The sequence below is a fragment of the Mobula birostris genome, chromosome 10, assembly GCF_030028105.1.
Source record: "Mobula birostris isolate sMobBir1 chromosome 10, sMobBir1.hap1, whole genome shotgun sequence".
Taxonomy (NCBI): Eukaryota; Metazoa; Chordata; class Chondrichthyes; order Myliobatiformes; family Myliobatidae; genus Mobula; species Mobula birostris.
In genome coordinates, this window is record NC_092379.1 from 21,828,933 (window position 1) to 21,848,971 (window position 20,039).

At 45.6% G+C, this 20,039-nt stretch overlaps 1 protein-coding gene, 1 long non-coding RNA gene and 2 gene segments (V, D, J or C); 1 reads left to right on the forward strand and 3 right to left on the reverse strand.

Moving 5' to 3' along the window:
* Nucleotides 1-6,209, reverse strand: part of LOC140203905 (immunoglobulin heavy constant gamma 2-like) — a 35,411-nt gene extending 29,202 nt beyond the window's left edge. The window contains 2 exon segments of the C gene segment in view: nt 5,479-5,796; nt 5,885-6,209. Of these exon segments, the coding sequence occupies nt 5,479-5,796; nt 5,885-6,149 (583 nt within the window).
* The window catches only part of LOC140203907 (uncharacterized), a 156,145-nt gene that overhangs the window by 132,834 nt on the left and 3,272 nt on the right, over nt 1-20,039 (forward strand). The window contains exon 4 of the long non-coding RNA XR_011887418.1: nt 15,343-15,444. This is a non-coding gene — a long non-coding RNA (uncharacterized lncRNA). The remainder of the gene's footprint in view (nt 1-15,342; nt 15,445-20,039) is intronic.
* LOC140204391 (Ig heavy chain C region-like) lies at nt 2,514-5,111 on the reverse strand. The segment is given in 3 exon segments: nt 2,514-3,216; nt 3,819-4,086; nt 5,070-5,111. Coding segments are annotated over 3 exon segments (696 nt in total).
* LOC140203906 (splenic IgW, short secretory form-like) lies at nt 8,972-18,697 on the reverse strand. The gene is made up of 4 exons (XM_072270043.1): nt 18,579-18,697; nt 11,021-11,314; nt 9,771-10,070; nt 8,972-9,107 (listed from the first exon to the last, which is right to left on the reverse strand). Exons 2-4 carry the CDS (start codon nt 11,118-11,120, stop codon nt 8,986-8,988), a joined length of 522 nt encoding a protein of 173 aa, XP_072126144.1. The 5' UTR covers nt 11,121-11,314; nt 18,579-18,697; the 3' UTR covers nt 8,972-8,985.

Below are 20,039 nucleotides of genomic sequence, written 5' to 3' on the forward strand. Positions count from 1 at the left end.
GAGCTTGCAAGCACCACTTGCTCTGGCAGTTCATTCCACACTCTCACAAAACTCTGAGTGAAAAAGTTTCCCCTCAGGTTTCCCTTAAACATTTCACCTTTCACCCTTAACCCATGATCTCTAGTTGTAGTTCCAGCCAACCTCAGTGGAAAAAGCCTGCTTGCATTTACCCTATCTATACCCCTGATAATTTTCTATACTGCCATCAAATCTCCCCTCAACCTTCTACGTTGCAAGGAATAAAGTCCTAACCTGTGTAATCTTTCCTTATAACTCAGTTTCTCAGTCCTGGCTGCATCCTCTTAAACCTTCCCTGTACTCTTTCAAGCTTATTTACACCTTTCCTGCAGATGTGACCAAAGCTGAACAGGTAAAGATTTTTCCTCCTCATGTATATGAAGGATGTAGGTAATAAAGTCAATTCAATTCAATTCAATTCAAATTAGGCCTCAAGAATGTCTTATACAACTTTAACATAACACCCCATCTCCTGTACTCAGTACTTTGATTTATGAAGGCCAGTATGCCAAAAGATTTCATTATGATCCTATCTACCTGTGCCTCCATTTTCAATTAATTATGAACCTGTGTTCCCACATCTCTTTGTTCTACTGCACTCCTCAGTGTCCCATCGTTCACTGTGTAAGACCTACCTCAGCTGGTCCTACCTAAGTGCAACACCTTGCACTTGTCTGCATTAAATTCCATCAACTATTTTTCAGACTATTTTACCAACTGGTCCAGATCCCACTACAAGCTCTGATAGTCTTTCTTGCTGTCCACAACACTTGCTGTCCAGCATCACTCTTCCTTCAGTTCGTCCTGACGAAGGGTCTCGGCCTGAAACGTCGACTGCACCCCTTCCTAGAGATGCTGCCTGGCCTGCTGCATTCACCAGCAACTTTGATCTGTGTTGCTTAAATTTACAGCATCTGTAGAATTCCTGTTGTTTACATTCGTTCATTCTTTTAGCCGTTCTTATTTCTTTCTTAGGTGTTTTCTTCATATTTCTTACACTCCATAAGTACCTCATTTGTCCCTACCTGCCTATACCTGCTGTGCACTTCCTTGTACTTCTTAACCAGGACCTCAATATCAAATGTCATCCTTGCCTTTTCTTCTGACAGGCACATACAAGCAACGTGCTCTCAAAATTTCACTTTTGAAGGCTTCTCACTTACCAAGTACACCTTTGCCAGAAAACAGCCTGTCCCAATTCACGCTTACCAGATCCTTTCTGATATCATCAGAACTGGCCTTTCTCCAATTTAGATTCTGAACCTGGGAACGAGATCTATTTTTTTCCAAATTTATTTTGAAACTAATGGCATTATGATCAGTTGATGCAAAGTGTTTCCGTACACAATCTTCTGTCACCTGCCCTGTCTCATTCCTGAATAAGATATCAAGAATTGCACACACTCTGTTGGGATTTCTATCTACTGATTAAGGAAACTTTCTTGAATACATTTGACAGACTCCATCCCTTTTGTAGTCTGGGTGTCCAAGTCAATTTGTGGAAAGTTGAAATCACCTCCTATCGCAACCTTGTGTTTCTTGCAATAGCCTGTGATGTCCCGACAATTTGTGCCTCTAGGTCCTGCAGGGCGATCTATAATATAGCCCCATTAACATAGCCATACTTTTCTTAGTCCCCATTTCCACCTGTAAAGTCTCAGAAGAGGAGTTCTCCAGTCTCTCCTGACTGAACACTGCCGTCACATTTGCACTTTAATCCCTCCCATTCTGTGCATCTAAAAAATGGAACCCCAGAATATTGAGCTACCAGTCCTGCCTCTCCTGCAACCAAGTCTCACTAATGGTCACCATATCATAATTCCATGTATTGATCTCTGCCCTGAGTTCATCTGCCTTTCCTACAGTAATACTTGCTTTGAGATATACGCAGCTCAGAACATTACTCACACCATGCTCAACATCTTGATTCCTGACTTTGTCTAATGTCTAAACAACATCTGTCTCCACAACGTCTCCACAATCTGTTCTGACACTCTGGTTCTCACCCCCTGCAACTCTAGTTTAACCGGCATCCCCCGCCACCCCCACCATGCAGCACAAGCAAACCTTCCCACTGGGATATTAGTCCCCCTTCAGTCCAGATGCAAACCATCTGCCCTGACAGACAGATGTTTAACTGCGCCATTGCAACAGAACTGTTCCCAACAATGATATGTTTCATTTAGTTAGTGACACACAGGCACCAGATGAGGAGCAGAAATGTTAGTGGGGACAAGGAGCCCTCAAACAGTGATCCAATATCTTTGACACCGATATGACGTTTGGTCACTGGTTTCAACTCTCAACTCTTTGTCAGATTGCCGTACATTCTAATCTCTCTGACCATCAGTTGACAGCTGATCAGTGGGATACCCGATGCAGGAAGGGTTCAGACACCAGAGAAACAAAGATTACTGTTTCTCCCTGACTGTGTGTCACATGCCACGCCTCATGTTGAAAGTTCCTTTTTTCTCATCACCAAAAATCACAATGAATACATTTTCATGTCATATTTATTGAACTTGGATCGGTACATTGACACGTACAAGGATTTAATACATTGTGCAGTCCCACACAGGGTTGAAATCCATTCAAATGTGGCAGAAGAAGGTCTAAGAATGTACACACAAACTCAGAGATTTGTGGTGAATCATGTTTGTAGTTTAATTTGGTTCTTGATCTTAGTTTCATTCTTAATTATGTTAAAAGGTCCAGATTTTAATCATGTTTTAATCAGCTAAATAATCCTCTGTGATAATTAATAGTCATAAAACTAACAAAACTAGGGTTTCATGGATTGAATCACACAGTATTACACACAAGATTTAAAACTATCAGTCAGAACGAGTGAGACATTGACCAGGGTGAGTTTGCTGTGAGATTTATTGATGCTTCGGAACAGGTTGGTTGGGAGCGACTCATGACCCACCACACAGGAGAAAGTGGTGCCGCTATTCCACTCCTCAGGAGAAACCTTCAGCTGACTGGTCATTGTGTTCCAGCCTTTTCTGGGGTCCTTGGTCACTGGCTGGTTCACAAACCCCGTCTTCAGAAGGCTGTCATTGGCCTTCCAGACCACATAGATCTCTGTGGGAGAGAACTTGGTGATCAGACACATCAAGGTCACAGTCTGATCGGTGTCTACCTCATCTGATGAAGGGAGGAGGAGGTAGACATGAGGACGAGTCAGAACACCACCTGGAACAGAGAGAATCTCAGTTAGAATGAATCTTCCAATTATTCCCTACTTACCTGACACATTCTGGTCTTGCACCAACATGAACAATTTCTAAATCTGAGGGGCTTCACTTGATCTGAAACTGAAGGCTTTTCCCTTTCTGCTCATTGTTGGGATTTGTGGAGTGGAAATCTTGGACCTGCTGCATTTTACAGCTTCCAGCGAGGTTAGTCTATTCAGTTTAATCAATGGGAGTAACTGAACACAGCAACTCGACAGAAAGTGGAACTCAGCCCCTGGACTTGCATCATCCTGTGCTGTTTGTTCCATCTCCCCTGGAGCAGGGGTGGCAGTCTAAGCTGTGTACATGGGAGAGGGAGTGAGAACCTGTGGAACTCTCTCCCACAGAAAGCACTTGAAGAATTATCATCTAACATATTCAAGAATGGGTTGAATATACTTCTTCGGGTGAAAGTGTCAAAGGATATCTGGAGAAAACAGGAACAGGGATTGAATTTGGATGATCAGCTGAGACCAGATTGAATGGTTGAGCAGTGCTGGATGGTGATTAATCTGTCAAATTGCTAAGATCAGACTCACACTGAATTCTGTCCGCACGTACCTGTGTCCTTCCTGATGGATTTCTTCACTGGTGTTGGCAAATTCTTGTCCTCTATCACACACGAGTACTCAGCCCCACTGTTCCACTCTGCAGCAGGGACTGTCAGTCTGCTGGTGATCACGTCTTCACCTCCATTGCTGTCTGGACCCAGAGTCCTCACCTCATCTTCCCTCTTCCTTCCGTCCACTTGCCAGGTTACAATGAATCCCTGTAAATCACTGTGAACCACCTCACACAGAATGGTCGCTGTCCTCTTACGTCCAGATCTCTTCGAAGGGAGGTTTGCTTAAAGTTACTGAGAGGGGGGTATCTGAGCAGTCAACTGGGAGAAACGTCACAATTATTATTTCAAAATTCCCAAATGGATGAGTTTGTCTCTGACGACCAACATTTCCTGTTCATTCCCGGTCAATGATTTGCCAGTCCCATCAAGATGAGATGAGACCAATCTACATTGGTGAAGAAAGGAATCTCCCCTTTTGAGCAGATAGGGTAATACCCTGAGCAAATGTAAATGAACAAGATTGGCCCTCAGATTGTCTTTTGCAGTTTCATGGTCACTTAAACTGTTACCAGAGACTTATTAAAACAAATACAGAAAATCCCCAGTATTTCAGAATGTGTCGGTGGAACAAGAAACAGAGCAAAATTTCACATGAAAATCTTCCAGAAAATACACTTCATATTTCAAAATTTCTGAGAAATATTTAGTTTTTGTTACAAATATTAAAATGCACTCTTTTTGTCTATCAGGTGTAACTAACATTTGCTGCTGCTTTGTCAGAATGTAGTATGTTCAGGCCGCCCTCCTGAGGCTTCTACACATTGTCCAGGCTGACTATTCTCACACAGGAGCAGAGGGAGAGCTGCTCTGCTGGAAATTCAGTCACATCTGAGGCACTGATCGGAGGCTGGGATTAGGTTCAAAGGTAGAGGGAGGGAGCATTTTGAAGACGAGTATCAGCGAGTTGCAGAGAGTCTGTCGAGTGAAATGGTCTGGATTCTCCTCCAGTTATGAAAGTATTTTCTGGGATACTCTTATTTCTATGGTGAAAGTGTGGATTATGTTGGTTGAGAGTGGAAAACAAACCGTTGATTGGCCGATTTAAGTGCCAAGAGAGATCAAAAAGATGAAGGCATTGAGGCTGAGTCAATGGACAAACCGGTATTCAGCTCACTTCTCGATGAGGCTTCACTCGCCTCAGCACTGAACTGACTCTGCAGCTGCGGCCTGCAGCCATCGGCACTCACCTCAGCACTGAGCCTGGCTCCACAGCCGTGGCCTGCAGCCATCGGACTCCTGGACCGGTTGCAGTGCTGAACTGGCAACATGGCTGTGGATTTACTTTGGGGGGCTCTGCGGTTCAGTTTCTGTGGATTGTTTGTTTGAATTTTTTTATTGTTTGCACAATCTTTTTTCACACATTGGATGTTTGACTCTGAATTCTATTGTATTTCTTTGTTTTGTGACTGCCTGCAAGAAGAGAATCTCAAGGTTGTATATGGTGCACATACTTTGATAATAAATGTACTTTGTACTTTGAACTTTATCAGTTCACTCACATAACTAAACCAAGACTGCACCATTATTCGGTGTTTACCTTGAATTCATAGCACAATGTAAACAATTTCAATAATGGGATGCATCCCAGGACCCTACCTTGGAAGTTCTTCACTTGTTTCTTGATACTGCTGTTGGAGGGGGGATGAATGACTGTACAGCTGAAGACTGATTCTGTCTTCCACTCCTGTAAACTCACGGTCAGGAAGTGTCTGGCACTGAAAGTCCACCCCTGCTCCAGAGCGGTCGGTGTAGCACTGGTGTTGGAGTTGATCACGGTGCTGCCTTTCTCCCAGGTGACAGTTATTTGGTCCGGGTAGAATCCAGACACCACACACTCCAGTGTGGCTGTTTTCCAATTCTTGGTCTCTTCCTGAGGTGGAGGCAGCAGTCTCACCTTGGGACTTCTTATCTCGACTGGAATAGAAAAGAAAACAAAGGAAATGTCAAACATTTTGACTCAGGTAACTAATGCTGGCCATTTAATCACTGGTCTCTTGCCCACCTTTGGTACTATTGGTCCGTGCTGACACTCGGGAAGATGAAGGAGATTCCTGAGCAGAGCACTCGTACTCCACCCCACTGAACCACTCCTCCACACTGATCTGGAGTTCGCTGAGCACTCTGTATCGGGACCCGTCCATCTCCGCTTGATGGGTGTGAATTCCTTTAGTTTTCTCCTTCCCGCCCACGTGCCAAGAGATGTGGATATCTTCGGGATCTGTACAGATAACTGTGCACTTCACGGTAGCAGACTTGTCGATCCACATCTCTTCAATGTCGGGATTTTGAATAGAGACAGACAATTCTGTGGATTAGAAATTGAAATGCTCAGAATCTTACTGGAGATATTTCCATTGGTTGTGTTAGGTCCAGGCAGATCATCAGTACTTGACAGCTGCATTTAATGCAAACAGAATAACAGGAACACCCAGGGCTGAGTCACGTGCCTCATATTCCTATAAGTTTGATTGAGAAAAGAAATTCAGAACAAAGGATGTGCTAACGAGGTTTAGAATCCCTTTCTAATAACTGTACCAATCGGTTCACTGTGAGACGGAGCTCTGTGAGACAGAGAAGCATGCAGATTTCTCAGCAGAGACACAGCTCAGTATATTCTTTGCTTGGAGACTCAGTGCCATTGATTAGTAACAGTGAACACTGTGAATCAATGAGAATCCCTTTCTCCATCTGGGCTGAGCCTGGGATTCACTCAGTTTAATAACTTCACATCCCGACATTCCAGTCTCACTGTGGCTGTGCCTCTCCTCATCTCTGCAACCTTCACCACCCACACAAACTTCAGACAACATTGTATTCTTTCAACTCTGCTCACTCATACACCTGCACTACTTCTGCTGGTGCCTGTGGTTTTAGCATTCTTGCTGACAAACACTGAAGCCTCTGTCTCACTTGAAATGAGCAACATGGTCAGAGTGTATCCATAAGTTAGAGACTGATGAACTGGCAAAGTGGGTTCAAATCCCAACCTGGTGGATGGGAGTTTAAATTCAATTCATCAATGCTTTTTGAAATAAAAAGAAGACTATGGAGGTATTTGTAGTGTTATTCTCTGTGGTAATTTCCAGAGAGAAGTCTCGTCTGGTCTGGCTGGTTTGTGACTCCAGACCTGCAGCAACACGGCTGGAGCTGAATCACCATCAGGAATGAGGCAGCAAGTCCCTCAGTTCCAGAGAGATCAGTGATTGATGGGAAATGATAAATGAATAAAACAGCTCTTTGATCAAGTGTTGGGTCACCTGTCCTCTGGGTTAGTGTCAGTTTTGTGTGATTGCGGTCAAGTGAAGTTGTTGAGGTCATCTCCCACTGCACGATCGTCAGTTCACTTACATTGCAGCTCCCTGCACTTTGTGTTCACCATTTACACACTCGGTCACCTTCAGGCACGTGGGGTGTTTCTGCTCTTTGACATTTAGTGTGGAGGCTGATTGTGTTTGTGTCATGGCTGAGACCTTCAATGAGACTGAGAGTCAGTGTCTTTGTCTGACGAAAGAGCAGACGTAACACACACAGTTCCAGTCTAACTGGGCCGGATCATCCGACAAGGTGTGATGTGTATTTCTTCACCTTTCTCATGTCAGTAAGATTATGAGCAATTTTCTTTTAAAACAGAAAGTCCGTGGGTATAGTCCAGATGACCATTGTTGTCGAGTAATACCACAAATATGCAAACCTAGGTGTATACTGAATGCTCATTGAATTGTGAATCTTAGTTTAATCAGCACTGTGATGTTGTTAAACATGTTTTCTGCAGGTTTCTCAGTTATGTCCCATATCAGCACAGTCTTGATGTTCAGCAGTCCCTGGGAAATGCGGTCCCCTCATAAAACCTGACTGAGTCAAGTTCGCTCCCCTTATTACTGAATGCTGGTGTTATTCCACAAGAAGCATATAATTCTGTCAATGCTTGGGTAATTCTATCAAAACATCCTCCTTTGTGACATTCCTTAGAGTCACTGAATTTCCCTCTTGGACTGAATTCACTGTCCGGCACGTGGGTCAATGTAACTTTAGCAATTTGTCTGATCCAGGATTTACACACAAAGCATGTCAGATTGGACAGGAGACTGGTTAGACCCCTGAGTCTTCTCTCACCAATTTGTCTTGTTCCCAGAATTATCAAAGGGTCATCCGTCCTTTGACTGAGTCAGCCCCGTTCACCTTCATCACCTCGTGCCTCACAGCCATTGGGTGAAAAACAGGTTCCAGTTCTTGTTGACTGGAGTTAGACAAGAGGGAATCTGGCCAAGGAAACTGGAATTGGGATCTGAGTCACACTGAAGCAACAATGTACACAAATGAATGAGTGTATGGACAACCAGAAACACAAGAGATTCTACAGATGCTGGAAATCTTGAACAACACACTCAAAATGCTGGAGGAACTGGGCAAGTCAGGCAGCATCTGTGGATGGAAATAAACAGTCGATATTTTGGGCCGAGAGATTTCACTGGTACTGGAAAGGAAGTGGGCAGAAGCCAGAATAAGAAGGTGGGTGGAGTAGAGAGGAATACATTCTGTCAGATGAGAGGTGATACCAGGTGAGGGGGAAAGTGTGTGGACGGGAGAGAGGTATGAAATAAGAAGCTGGTAGGGGATAAGTGGAAGAGATAAATGGCTGAAACAGAAGGAATCTGACAGGACAGTGGACCATGGAGGAAAGTGCAGGAGGAGGGGAACCAAATGGAGATGATGGGCAGGTGAGGAGAACTGAAGGGATGAGGGGGTGTCTAGTATGGGGAATAGAATAAAATGGAGAATAAAGGAGTGGGGACTATTACTGCAAGTTAGGGAATAAGTATTCATGGGATCGGGTTGGCATATGAAGTGTTGCTACTCCAACCTGAATTTGGCCTCACCATGGCAGTAGAGGAGGCCATGGACAGACATGTCAGAATGGGAATGGGAAGTCAAATTGAAATAGGTGGCCACGAGGATAATAGAAATGCGATTGGAGAGGTAGTCAGTTTGAATCGTGTTTTCTTCTCTTTCTGTTAAACGTCAATCCCAATGGATACCAGAGGCAGGTCTGGAATCTAGTAAATGGAGTGTAATAAAATTCAATGACGAATTGTAGACAGCCAATCACTTTATTTCACACTTTATTGCTGAACAATGATACTGTTGGGTAGAACCATCGGAGAATGTTGCATTGAGATTACTCTGTTGAAACAACATTGCCACTGGCTTCGAAAAACAGTCGGGACCTGGAAACGGAAGATTCATAGATTTAATTGTTAGATATTTTCACCTCTTTTCCCATGCTTGGGAAAAAGGGAGCCCCACATATTCCCACTTTCTATCCTCTGTATATCACATCCTATCGGGATGAGGTTATGTCAGCCATGATAAATGCATGTTGTCTCTGAACCTGGTCGAGGATCTGAGGACACAAGGTCGCAACATTCACTGGAGGATTGGGCATCAATTCAAAAATAATCCAGGCACCTACAGTGGACAATCGACAGAAGAGTCTCTCAGGAAACACTGGAAACAGACTCTGGAGACTGAAGCAAATGCAAAATTGCAGAGATATTTTTAGAAGAACTAAAACGAGAAGACAGTGAAAAGGGAACAGGGAGATCTTCTCCAGATGGTAAAGCCTGGGACGTGAGCTTTGCTCACTAACTTATTTTATTTATAACTACAAACAAAGACAACTAAAATTATTGAGACAGAATGGACAGGTGACCTAATCTTACACCTTTCCTGCCCAGTTAAAGCTGCTGGTGAAATGAGTTGATTCAAGGTGCAAAGATCATCTGTACGTCACTCAACAAGATTGACGGTAGGGACAGGAATTGTGTGGGAGTATTAGTTTAGTATTTTAGTACTCTAAGTTAATTAATTTTTCTTCCGATATCACTCACCCTCTTGATACGTCATGTTGACCTGACCACTGAAACCGGAGGGTGCGTGATTCACTTCACAAGTATATTTCTGTTTCTTGGTCCAGTCCTGCATAGGCACTGTCAGGTAAGAGATTGTTTCAAATGTACCATCAGATCTCTGAGTGGAACGGAGAACAATCCCTTCTTGGGCAGATCCAGCTTTTTTCCAGAATACTTCAATGTTGTCAGGAGAGAATCCAGATATCACACAGCCCAGGACAGCATTTGCTTGACTGTGGATTGCCTCCCGGGATGGAACAAGGGAGCTGAGCTTTGGAGCTGTAACACAATAAATATCTGTCAGTACATGATTGCTTTGCCCAAGTTTTGGACTTCATTCCCCCTCATCCTGGACAAGTTCCCCAATTCCAGTCCTCTCAAGAATGTTGTTAATTTACAGCTGATCTGATGATCTGATGGCTCACACCAGCAAATGGGAGGGCTGGGTGTATAACTTGGACCTCCCAGCAGTGTGTCCCACTGTGCTATGATAATGCAGAGAGGTGGGTCATGGGGTTGAGGTGCAGACCTGCCATGATCTAATTGTTTACTGGAGAATGACTGATACCAGCTCCTGTGAGCATGTGTACATGGTGTGGGACTGTTTCCATTAGCAAGTTTGGGAAACACAATTTTACTTTCAATGAGAAAGAAGAACAGATGGACAGGAGGAAATTAATTTGTTGTAACTGTAAAGGCTTGTTCAGATCTGTGAGAAGATGGTTAAAGAAGGGCAGTGGAGTGGATTCCTTCATCACATTCACAAGGGATTGCTTTTCCCAGAAGAGGGGCAGCTGCAGGGTGGAGGGGAAAGTGCAGGAGGAGTGGGGTAAAGCTTAAATTGTCGTTCTGTGTGCAGGGGTACGATGGGCCAGCGGTCTCTGTATGTGTACAGGAGCTGATCTGTAGGGAGGGTTTAGTGGGGGAGGGGGGGGGTGGAGAGTCTCCCGAAAGGAATGGATACAATGGAGGCAGATCAGCACAAGTTGTGTCCTCCACCCTCCACTGATACTGAGTTTCAGTGAGTTCAGGAGGACGTTTCCCCCATTTCAATTCCTTATTTTTTCTCAATGTCAATTTGGTAAGGGGTAGGGGGTAGTACTACTGTTGTAAGAGTAGATTAAAGGAGCTAGTTGCCATGCCCAGCATTATCTGACAAAGATTCCTACTCCAGATTTATGCTCTGAGATCAATGCAGCTTTTAAGAGAAAATTACGTCTCATACTAACAGTGATGTTTCGGGAACACCGCTGTCACACTCGCTGCCTTGCAGGAGTAGACTTTATTCTTCTTCCAGTCTGCCGCAGAGACTTCGAGCAAGCTGCTCATCGTGTACTTTGAATTTTGCCCCAACACCGCCGGGTATTTCTTGATTCCGCTGGTGATGTCCCCACTGTTAGTGGACCATGTCTGACTGATGCTCTCAGGCTGATAGTCCTTGACCAGACAGAGGAGGCTGATCTTTTGGTCAGATTCTGTGTTGCAGGAAGGAGTGATGTAGACTGATGGCGAGGACGTGAGCTCTGAAATGGAAAGAAATTCACAGAAATTTCTGTAAATAAATGCATTACTGGCAGACAAAGAAGGAGACATGTTATTCACTACAATTACTACAGTACTGTGCTGAAGTCTTAGCCACATAGCTGGATTACCCCCCCCCCCCCCCAACACACACAGTAGTAACTTTATGTATTGCACTGTACCTCTGCCACTAAACAAAAACAAATTTCATGACAGATGTGAGTGAGGATAAACCTGATTCTGATGTGGGTCTCTATTGTGGACTGAGAGTGGGAAAGGGGAGTGAGTGGGAAGCACCAGAGAGACATTCTGGAAAGATCAATAAACCAATAGTTTGGAATGAAATGACCTTGCCTGTTGTCTCAGTGTTGGGAGTGTCTGCACCCGTGCCGAGCCCTGCCCCTGCCACTCCTTCTCTGTCCCCTGTCCCACTCACATCCCGCAGCGCTCCACCCTCACCATTCCCAACATCCTTTGCTCTCACCAGATTTACAAACTCACTCTCCATTCCACATTGATAAATATGTTATTATGATAAAGTTTTAGGCACACTAGCAATATAGATGTGCCCAAGACTTTTGCACAGTACAGTTTACAAACCAGTAATTTCTAAAATTATTCACTCCATTAAATAATACTCTCACCATTTCAACACCCAGCTGGGAATCTGTGTCACTGAGCTCAGAGGCTATGGATCAGTCTCACAGTGGAAGTTTGAGCACACAGTCACAAGTGTGCCCCAACACCCCACCCACAGCCATACTGAGACAGTCACCCAATGTCCCATGTGTTGGATTTCAGACAAAATGTCAAAGTTTTACCTTGTCTCTTCCCCAAATATAATTCCTGATTCTTAGAAGTCTATTCGCACCAGATTGGTGGAGTTTACAGAAAGAGTAAACATTTAGCAGTAGTTTATTTGAATAATTATGATCTGTTCAGTATTGATGTTGAGTCTAAAGTAACCCTTGTGTGCATATCTGTACCTTGTCTCCAACACCATCTGTGTGATATAGTGGTGGGTGTCTAATGGTCTCTGCTTCTGAAATTCAACTGAACAGACTACCATCAGACCATAAGACTGTAAGACATAGGAGCAGAATTAGGCCATTCAGCCCATCGAGTCTTTTCCGACATTCCATCATGGCTGATTGGATCCCACTGAACCCCTACACCTGCCTTCTCACCGTATCCTGGGATACCCTGACAGACCAGGAAACGGTCAAATTCCACCTTAAATACACACATAGACCTGGCTTCCACCACAGTCTGTGGCAGAGCATTCCACAGACTGCTCTGACTAAAAAAGTTCCTCGTTACTTCCATTCTTAGGGGTCACCCCTCAATTTTGAGGCTGTGCTCTCCAGTTGTGGATGCCCCCATCATATAGAAAACATAGAAAATAGATGCAGGAGTAGGCCATTCGGCCCTTCAAGCCTGCACCGCCATTCAGTATGATCATGGCTGATCATCCAACTCAGAACCCTATACCAGCATTCTCTCCATACCCCCTGATTCCTTTAGCCACAAGGGCCATATCTAACTCCCTCTTAAATATAGCCAATGAACTGGCCTCAACTGTTTCCTGTGGCAGAGAATTCCACAGATTCACCACTCTCTGTGTGAAGAAGTTTTTCTTAATTTCGATCCCAAAAGGCTTCCCCTTTATCCTCAAACTGTGACCCCTCGTTCTGGACATCCCCAACATCGGGAACAATCTTCCTGCATCTAGCCTGTCCAATCCCTTTAGGATTTTATACGTTTCAATTAGTTCTCCCTCAATCTTCTAAATTCCAATGAGTATAAGCCTAGTCAATCCAGTCTTTCATCATATGAAAGTCCTGCCATCCCAGGAATCAATGCGGTGAACCTTCTTTGTACTCCCTCTATGGCAAGGATGTCTTTCCTCAGATTGGGGGACCATGAAACATCCTCTCCACATCCACCCGATCCAGTCCTTGCAACATTCGGTAGGTTTCTATGAGATTCCACTACATACTTCTAAATTCCAGTGAGTACAGGCTCAAAGCTGCCAAATGCTGCTCATATGTTAACCCCTTCATTTCCAGAATGATCCTCGTGAACTCCTCTGGAATCTGTCCAATAACAACACATCCTTTCTGAGATATGGGGCCCAAAACACTTGACAATACTCTAAGTGTGGTTGACTAGCGTCTTATAAAGACTCAGCATTATTTCCTTGCTTTTACATTCTATTCTCCTTGAAACAGATGCCAACATTGCATTTGCTTTCTTTACCACAGGCTCAACCTGTAAATTAACCTCTGGTAGTTTTGCATGAGGACTCCAAAGTCCCTCTGCACCTCTGATGTACCCTCTGCACTACATAATGCATCTGACACTGCCTCAAAATTAAACACATGTAACTGAGGAAGAATTTCAACCACACCGAGCCTGTGGAACTTACAAGCCAAACACCTTCCTGACACACCAGGCCAGGAATCGCAGTCAGAGGAATAGTGACTGTGATCCTTTGACAAGTCTAGTCTGTGAGGGACTCATTGAGGTGGAATCCACAGTTTAATCCTGGGAACTCCAGCAAGGCCACGTGTCATGTGGTGGAGTGTGGTGACAGTTCTGGTGGCATCTGTCACTCAGTAAATCCCGGGGTACAGTGGTCTGTGGAACTGTGAGACTGACTCCAGTGTAAGTGAATGAACACTGATAAATGGTTCACTTTGGAAATGCCAGCTACAGCCAGCACCATTCAAACCACAGAATCGTCAGCTTCCCTCGTACTCAGCAGCTGGGGAAAGGGATGGTCAGCTGTGGTCTGAGGAACCTCACTGCTGTTTATCAGCATCAACCCCTGACAACAAGGGAGTTACGGGACCAAAGGCCTGGGGCCATCAGGATGATCATCAGTAATCTGCATCTATCTGTTCATCTACTGCACAGTCAGTAACTTTAAATTCCTGGGTGTCACTATCTCAGAGGACCTGTCCTGGACCCAGCTTATAAATGTAATTGCAGAGGAAACAGGACAGTGCCTCTACTTCCTCAGGAGTCTGCGGAGATTCAGCATGATGTCAAAAACCTTGATAAACTACTATAGATGTGTAGTGGAAAGTGTATTGACTGGCTGCATTACAGCCTGGTATGGGAACACCAATGCCTTTGATTGGAAAATTCTACAAGAGATCATGGATTCAGCTCAGTACATAATGGGTAAAGCCCTCCCAACCACTGAGCACATCTACATGAAACGCTGTCATAAGAAAGCAGCATCTATCATTAAAGATTCTCACCACCCAGGCCAGGCTCTTTTCTCGCTGCTGCCATCAGGGCAGAAGGAACAAGAGCCTCAGGACTCACACCACCAGGTTCAAGAACAGTTACTACTCCTCAACCATCAGGCTCCTGAACAAAAGAAGATATTTACGCTCATCTATTGAGACATTCCCATAAACAATAATCTCACTTTAAAGACACTTTATCTTGTTATTTCATGCTCTTATTATTTATTGCAGTTCATTTAGGGTTACATTTCAACAGTTTATTGTCTTCTATGCTCGTGCTGTTTCATTGATCCTGTTTACAGTTACGATTCTATAGATTTGCTGAGTATGCCCACAAGAAAATGAATCTGAGGGTTGTATGTGATGACATGTATGTATTCCGATAATAAATTTTACTTTGAACTTTGAGACATCAAGTGAGGATTTCCCAGTGGTGGGGAGCTTTAGGAATTGTTGGCTAAAAGTGACCATTCCCTTCCAACATCACCCAGACTAGATTGTCATGTTGTAGTTCAGTTTGTGGGAACAAGATGCAGACAAGTTGGATGTTTAGTCACCCAAATGAAGTGACACACTGCAGAAGTACTTGCTGGGTTGGGAAAGGCTCTGGGATGTTCTGGGGTTGCAGAAGTCAATGAAAAACAAATTGTTTTCATCAAAATAAATTCAGTAAAATAAAACTGGAAACAGCATAGTTGCCAGAAATCAGAGTGACAGAGTCTGGTGAAAGGTCACTGATGTGAAACATTAACTCTGTTTCTCACCCACAGATGTTCCCTGAGCTGCTCAGTGTCGGCAGTGCAGGAGGCACAATAATGTCAGTCGGTGAGATTTGCAGCTGAGGATCTTTTACATCCCGAGACCAGCAGGTGGTAAGTACAGTTCTGTCTGGATCAGTGTTCCTCTGGGTCTTCATAAAGACACCCATCAAACTGACAGCAGGGTGCTGGGGTGAAGAGGGGAACTGGATCTGGGTAGGTCACAGGGTGCTGGGGCGAAGAGGGGAACTGGATCTGGGTGGGTCACAGGGTGCTGGGGTGAAGAGGGGAACTGGATCTGGGTGGGTCACAGGGTGCTGGAGTGAAGAGGGGAACTGGATCTGGGTGGGTCACAGGGTGCTGGGGCAAAGAGGGGAACTGGATCTGGGTGGGTCACAGGGTACTGGTGTAAAGAGGGGAACTGGATCTGGGTGGGTCACAGGGTGCTGGAGTGAAGAGGGGAACTGGATCTGGGTGGGTCACAGGGTGCTGGGGTGAAGAGGGGAACTGGATCTGGGTGGGTCACAGGGTGCTGGGGTGAAGAGGGGAACTGGATCTGGGTGGGTCACAGGGTGCTGGGGTGAAGAGGGGAACTGGATCTGGGTGGGTCACAGGGTGCTGGGGTGAAGAGGGGAACTGGATCTGGGTGGGTCACAGTGTGCTGGGTATTTGTACAATATAATCAATGATGAATCAGCAGATCTGGGGAGACTCGTTCTGATTTTAGTCTGTATTGTAGTAAGTGGATAGAACATCAGGTACTATGAACAACTGGTGGGCAATTTTATTTATTCATTTTTAGGGATCTGGGCTTTGCCAGTAAATTCCAAATGAGTTACACATCTGAGCTGCCATTCAGAGGGCATTTGGAGACAAACACATTGATGGGTCAGGAGTCATAAATAGGCTCGGAGGGTAAGGATGAGACATCTCCTTCCCTGACAGACATGAGTAAAGCTGAAGGATCATCATTATTAATGGCTGGATTTAAAAACAATACCAATTATTAAACTGTTGGAAATCTGACCGCAGATCCAAATCTGCTGCAGATTATTATGAACTGAGTTTAAATTTGTCAGATTGTTGTGGTGGTATCCGTGGACTGTTCATCCATCCCTCTGCACTACTCATCTGCTTTGATGTACTGCCCCGTTTCCCATCACTCCGAATCCAACCTTGTGCCTGTCCATTGGATCACTGTGTCCACGGTGTCCTGGACAATATTTCTCCTTCAATAACATCACCAGAACAGACTGTCTGATGGTTCTCACCTTGCAGTTTGTGGATTCTGCTGTGTGCAGAGTGGCTCTACATTCCCGACTCTACAACAGGGCTGTACTTTGAAACTACTTTGTTGCCTGTGAAGAGCTCGGGGGCACCATGAAAGGTGCTCTGTAAATGTCAGCACTTTATCTCACAACCACTTTTACTGAATCACCAGCAGCACTGGTTAATGGAGGTTAAACAAACCCAGTCGGGGGATGGAGGAGGGCAAGAAATTAGCGCAGTTGCTCTGTCTGTGAACTGAGAATAAGCAGTTCATTTGAACAGTAAAGTTCAACTCGTGTCCTGTGAGTGTGTGATGGGACAGGTTGGGGGAAGTTTCACACTGTGTCTAATCTCTGCTGCCCCTGTCCTGGAGGGATGGGACAGTGCAGAAAGATCTTTGTATCTAATCCGTGGCTGCCTGGAATAGGTTGAGTGAATTTGACGTTTTCTCTTCAGAGCTTCGTAGGATGAGAGGTGACTTGATAGAGGTGTATAAGATGATGAGAGGCATTGATCATATGGATATCGAGAGGCTTTTTCCCAGGTCTGAAATGGTTAACATGAGAGGGCACAGTTTTAACGTGCTTGGAAGTAGGTACAGAGGAGATGTCAGGGGTAAGCTTTTTTCGTAGAGAGTGGTGGGTGCATGGAATGGACTGCCAGCAATGGTGGTGGAGGTAGATATGATAGGGTCTTTTAAGAGACTCCTGGATAGGTACATGGAGCTTAGAAAAACAGAGTGTAACCCTAGGTATTTTCTAAATTACGTACATGTTTGACACATCATTGTGTGCTGTAGGTTTTTCTAGGACATGGGAGCTGTAATCTGCATTTAATTCATGCTCTGTGTACCCTGAGGTGATTGATGGAATCCCTTTGAGGAAGAATTTCCCAGATTTACAAGATAAATACTGATTCCATTGAATGACAGAGCAGAGAGTGAGGCCATTCATACTATTGTTTCCGTGCTTCCCTTTAGCTGAGCAAACCCAATAAACCCATTGGTCTTTCTGCTCTTCCCTGTATCCCAACAAAAGGCGGATCTCCTCCTTTTCCCTCTCTACACTCACAATTAGCCACCACCATCATTCAGGCAGTGTGTTCCAGATCACAAGTCTTCCCTTAAATACTCCCCTATTACACATTATTGACTTGAACGCTTCCCTCCCCACCCCACCTGCACCACTCCCCACTCCCCCACCCACCAATGCAAGGCTGCCCGGAATGTGTGAAGGAATTGTGACTTCAATTCCCGGCCATACCTTTCCTGCACGACTTCCCCACTGCCTTCCCAACTCCAAAATTCTTCCCACCGCACCCCACCTCCTCACCCATCAGGGAATAAAAGTAAAACGTTAATCCCATCAATTAATTCTGGGATATTGCCGATACTTTTGCTGTATCGCGGGACGGACCTCACGCCGGACATTACATGATGGGACTGACACCCACCTGTACCCTGGGGATATTGAGCCATCAACCAGATGATACATGTGTACACCATTCCCTCAGATTATGTCTTAATCCCATTACCTTCAACATGAAAGCAGCTGACAGTAAAACCCGATCCCAATAACTGGACACTGAACAGATCCATTATTGTCACTGACAGGGAACAAGTTCAACTGCACTGAAACGCTCAGCCCCTGAACGTGGCTTCAGTCGGTGCTGAGGATCAGAAGCCAGACTTGAACCAAACATTGAGCTCACTCAGCACAATCGGCCGGTGTCAAGGCACAGTCTGGTGACAAGATCCGACCCCATTCCCCTGAGCCTGTTCCCGGTCTGTGGACAGGTCACTGGTGGGTGGGGTATGTACCCTTGTACTGTTACTGGGCTCCAGAGAAACCCGCCGGTTCGGGGAGATTCATGTACTGCTCTAAATATCGCACTGATTTCAGATGAATCGACAGATTCACCAAACCCGTAAATAAATAAAATACTAGCGCGTGAAGATACGATTGAGAAGTTGGTCTTACCTGAAGTCACTGTCAGCGGGGTTCCTCCGCCCCAGTAGTCAAGATTGTCACAGTGCTCCGTCTCCCCATTCACCGAGTGCAGTAACTTCACTTGCCCGTCACATCCAATAATCTCAGCAAAATGTCAACATGATCCCTGTCCGGACCGGGAGCAGCCGCTTCCTGGATTTCCATCCCAAACTTCGTCCTTGTTTCTTCCTGGCGTGTGAATAAAAGAGGCATTTTCACAGTTTTCTTGTCTGCGGACAACGGCTCTCGCCATTCCCCAGAATCAGAGTCGAATCATTTTGGGCTTTTAATTGTCCAGAAATGGACATTTGCGCCCAGCAGTCCGAGTGAGGCTTCATGGATTTGACTCTGGGAAGCAGCAATGCGGAATCCGTGGAGACAGACTGCGCTGCAGACGCTCCTTTGTCGGGACCAGTTTCTGTTCAGCTCGCCATCACCGTGCACAGTGTGAGAGATGGCGGCTCCCTCCATACACAAACCCACCGCAACAAAACTCTTTAAATCGGGCTCTTCGGGCGCTTCCACCGGCCCTTACCCCGGGATCCGTGGATATAAATCAGATCCCGAGTGGATAATCCGGGAGTGGGTACAAGTTCCACTGGAGATGTGTCCGGAAGGGAACGAGACCACCGAGGAGGAGCTGTCAGGGGAAGCCCAGTGAAAGGTCCCGGTGGGTTATATCATCTCCACTTCAGCACTGGGATGGCCGAGATTGAGACCCGCTGTGTGGGACACCCGGACACAGAGGGAGAGTTTAATAAATCCGCTGACCGGCTCTGGGATCCACTGGATTTTGGGTTGGATGTGATGAGGGCGGTTTGTGACCTGTGGTGAAGCACCGTGACGAAACTGCCACCCAGTATAGCTCTCGCACAGTAATAGGTGGCCGTGTCGTCCAGTCTCAGGTTGTTCATTTGCAGATAAAAGTTGCTGCTGCTCTTGGAAGCGGTGAAGCGGCTCTGGACTCCAGGCGCGTAGTACTTGGTGTTACTTTCATCATAGCACGTTACCAGCCACTCCAGCCCTTGCCCGGGGACCTGCTTCACCCAGCTCATCCAGTAGCTGTTGACATTGAACCCACTGACCGCACAGGACAGTCTGTGGGACTGCCCGGGCTTTACCACCGCTGACTCGGGCTGTGTCAGCACGATGTCGGACCGCACACCTGTCAATAAAAAAGAGCAGAAATTAATAAAATGTTCCACGGTCAGAGGTTCACAAAGCCTCCGAGAAACAGCCGGTCCCGGTTGGGCGACAAGCCGCGGGACACCCACCTGCCAGACAAGACAGGAGGAGACAGAGATAAGGAACGACCCCCATCGCCCTGAACACTGAGCCGGACTTGGACACTTTTGAGATCGGAGACTGCAGCTCAGGCCGGCTTTGTCCGGAGCCGCAGTGAGCGCTGTTTAAATAGGGACGTGGGCTGTGAGTGAGAGAGGGATCCACGGT

Coding starts and splice junctions, on each gene's coding strand:
- LOC140203906 (XM_072270043.1), bottom strand. CDS start 11,120: ATGAGCAGCTTGCTCGAAGTCTCTGCGGCAGACTGGAAGAAGAATAAA. Junction 10,071..11,020: donor GGTGTTCCCGAAACATCACT/GTTAGTATGAGA, acceptor ATTGTGTTACAG/CTCCAAAGCTCAGCTCCCTT. Junction 9,108..9,770: donor CAACATGACGTATCAAGAGG/GTGAGTGATATC, acceptor TTCCGTTTCCAG/GTCCCGACTGTTTTTCGAAG.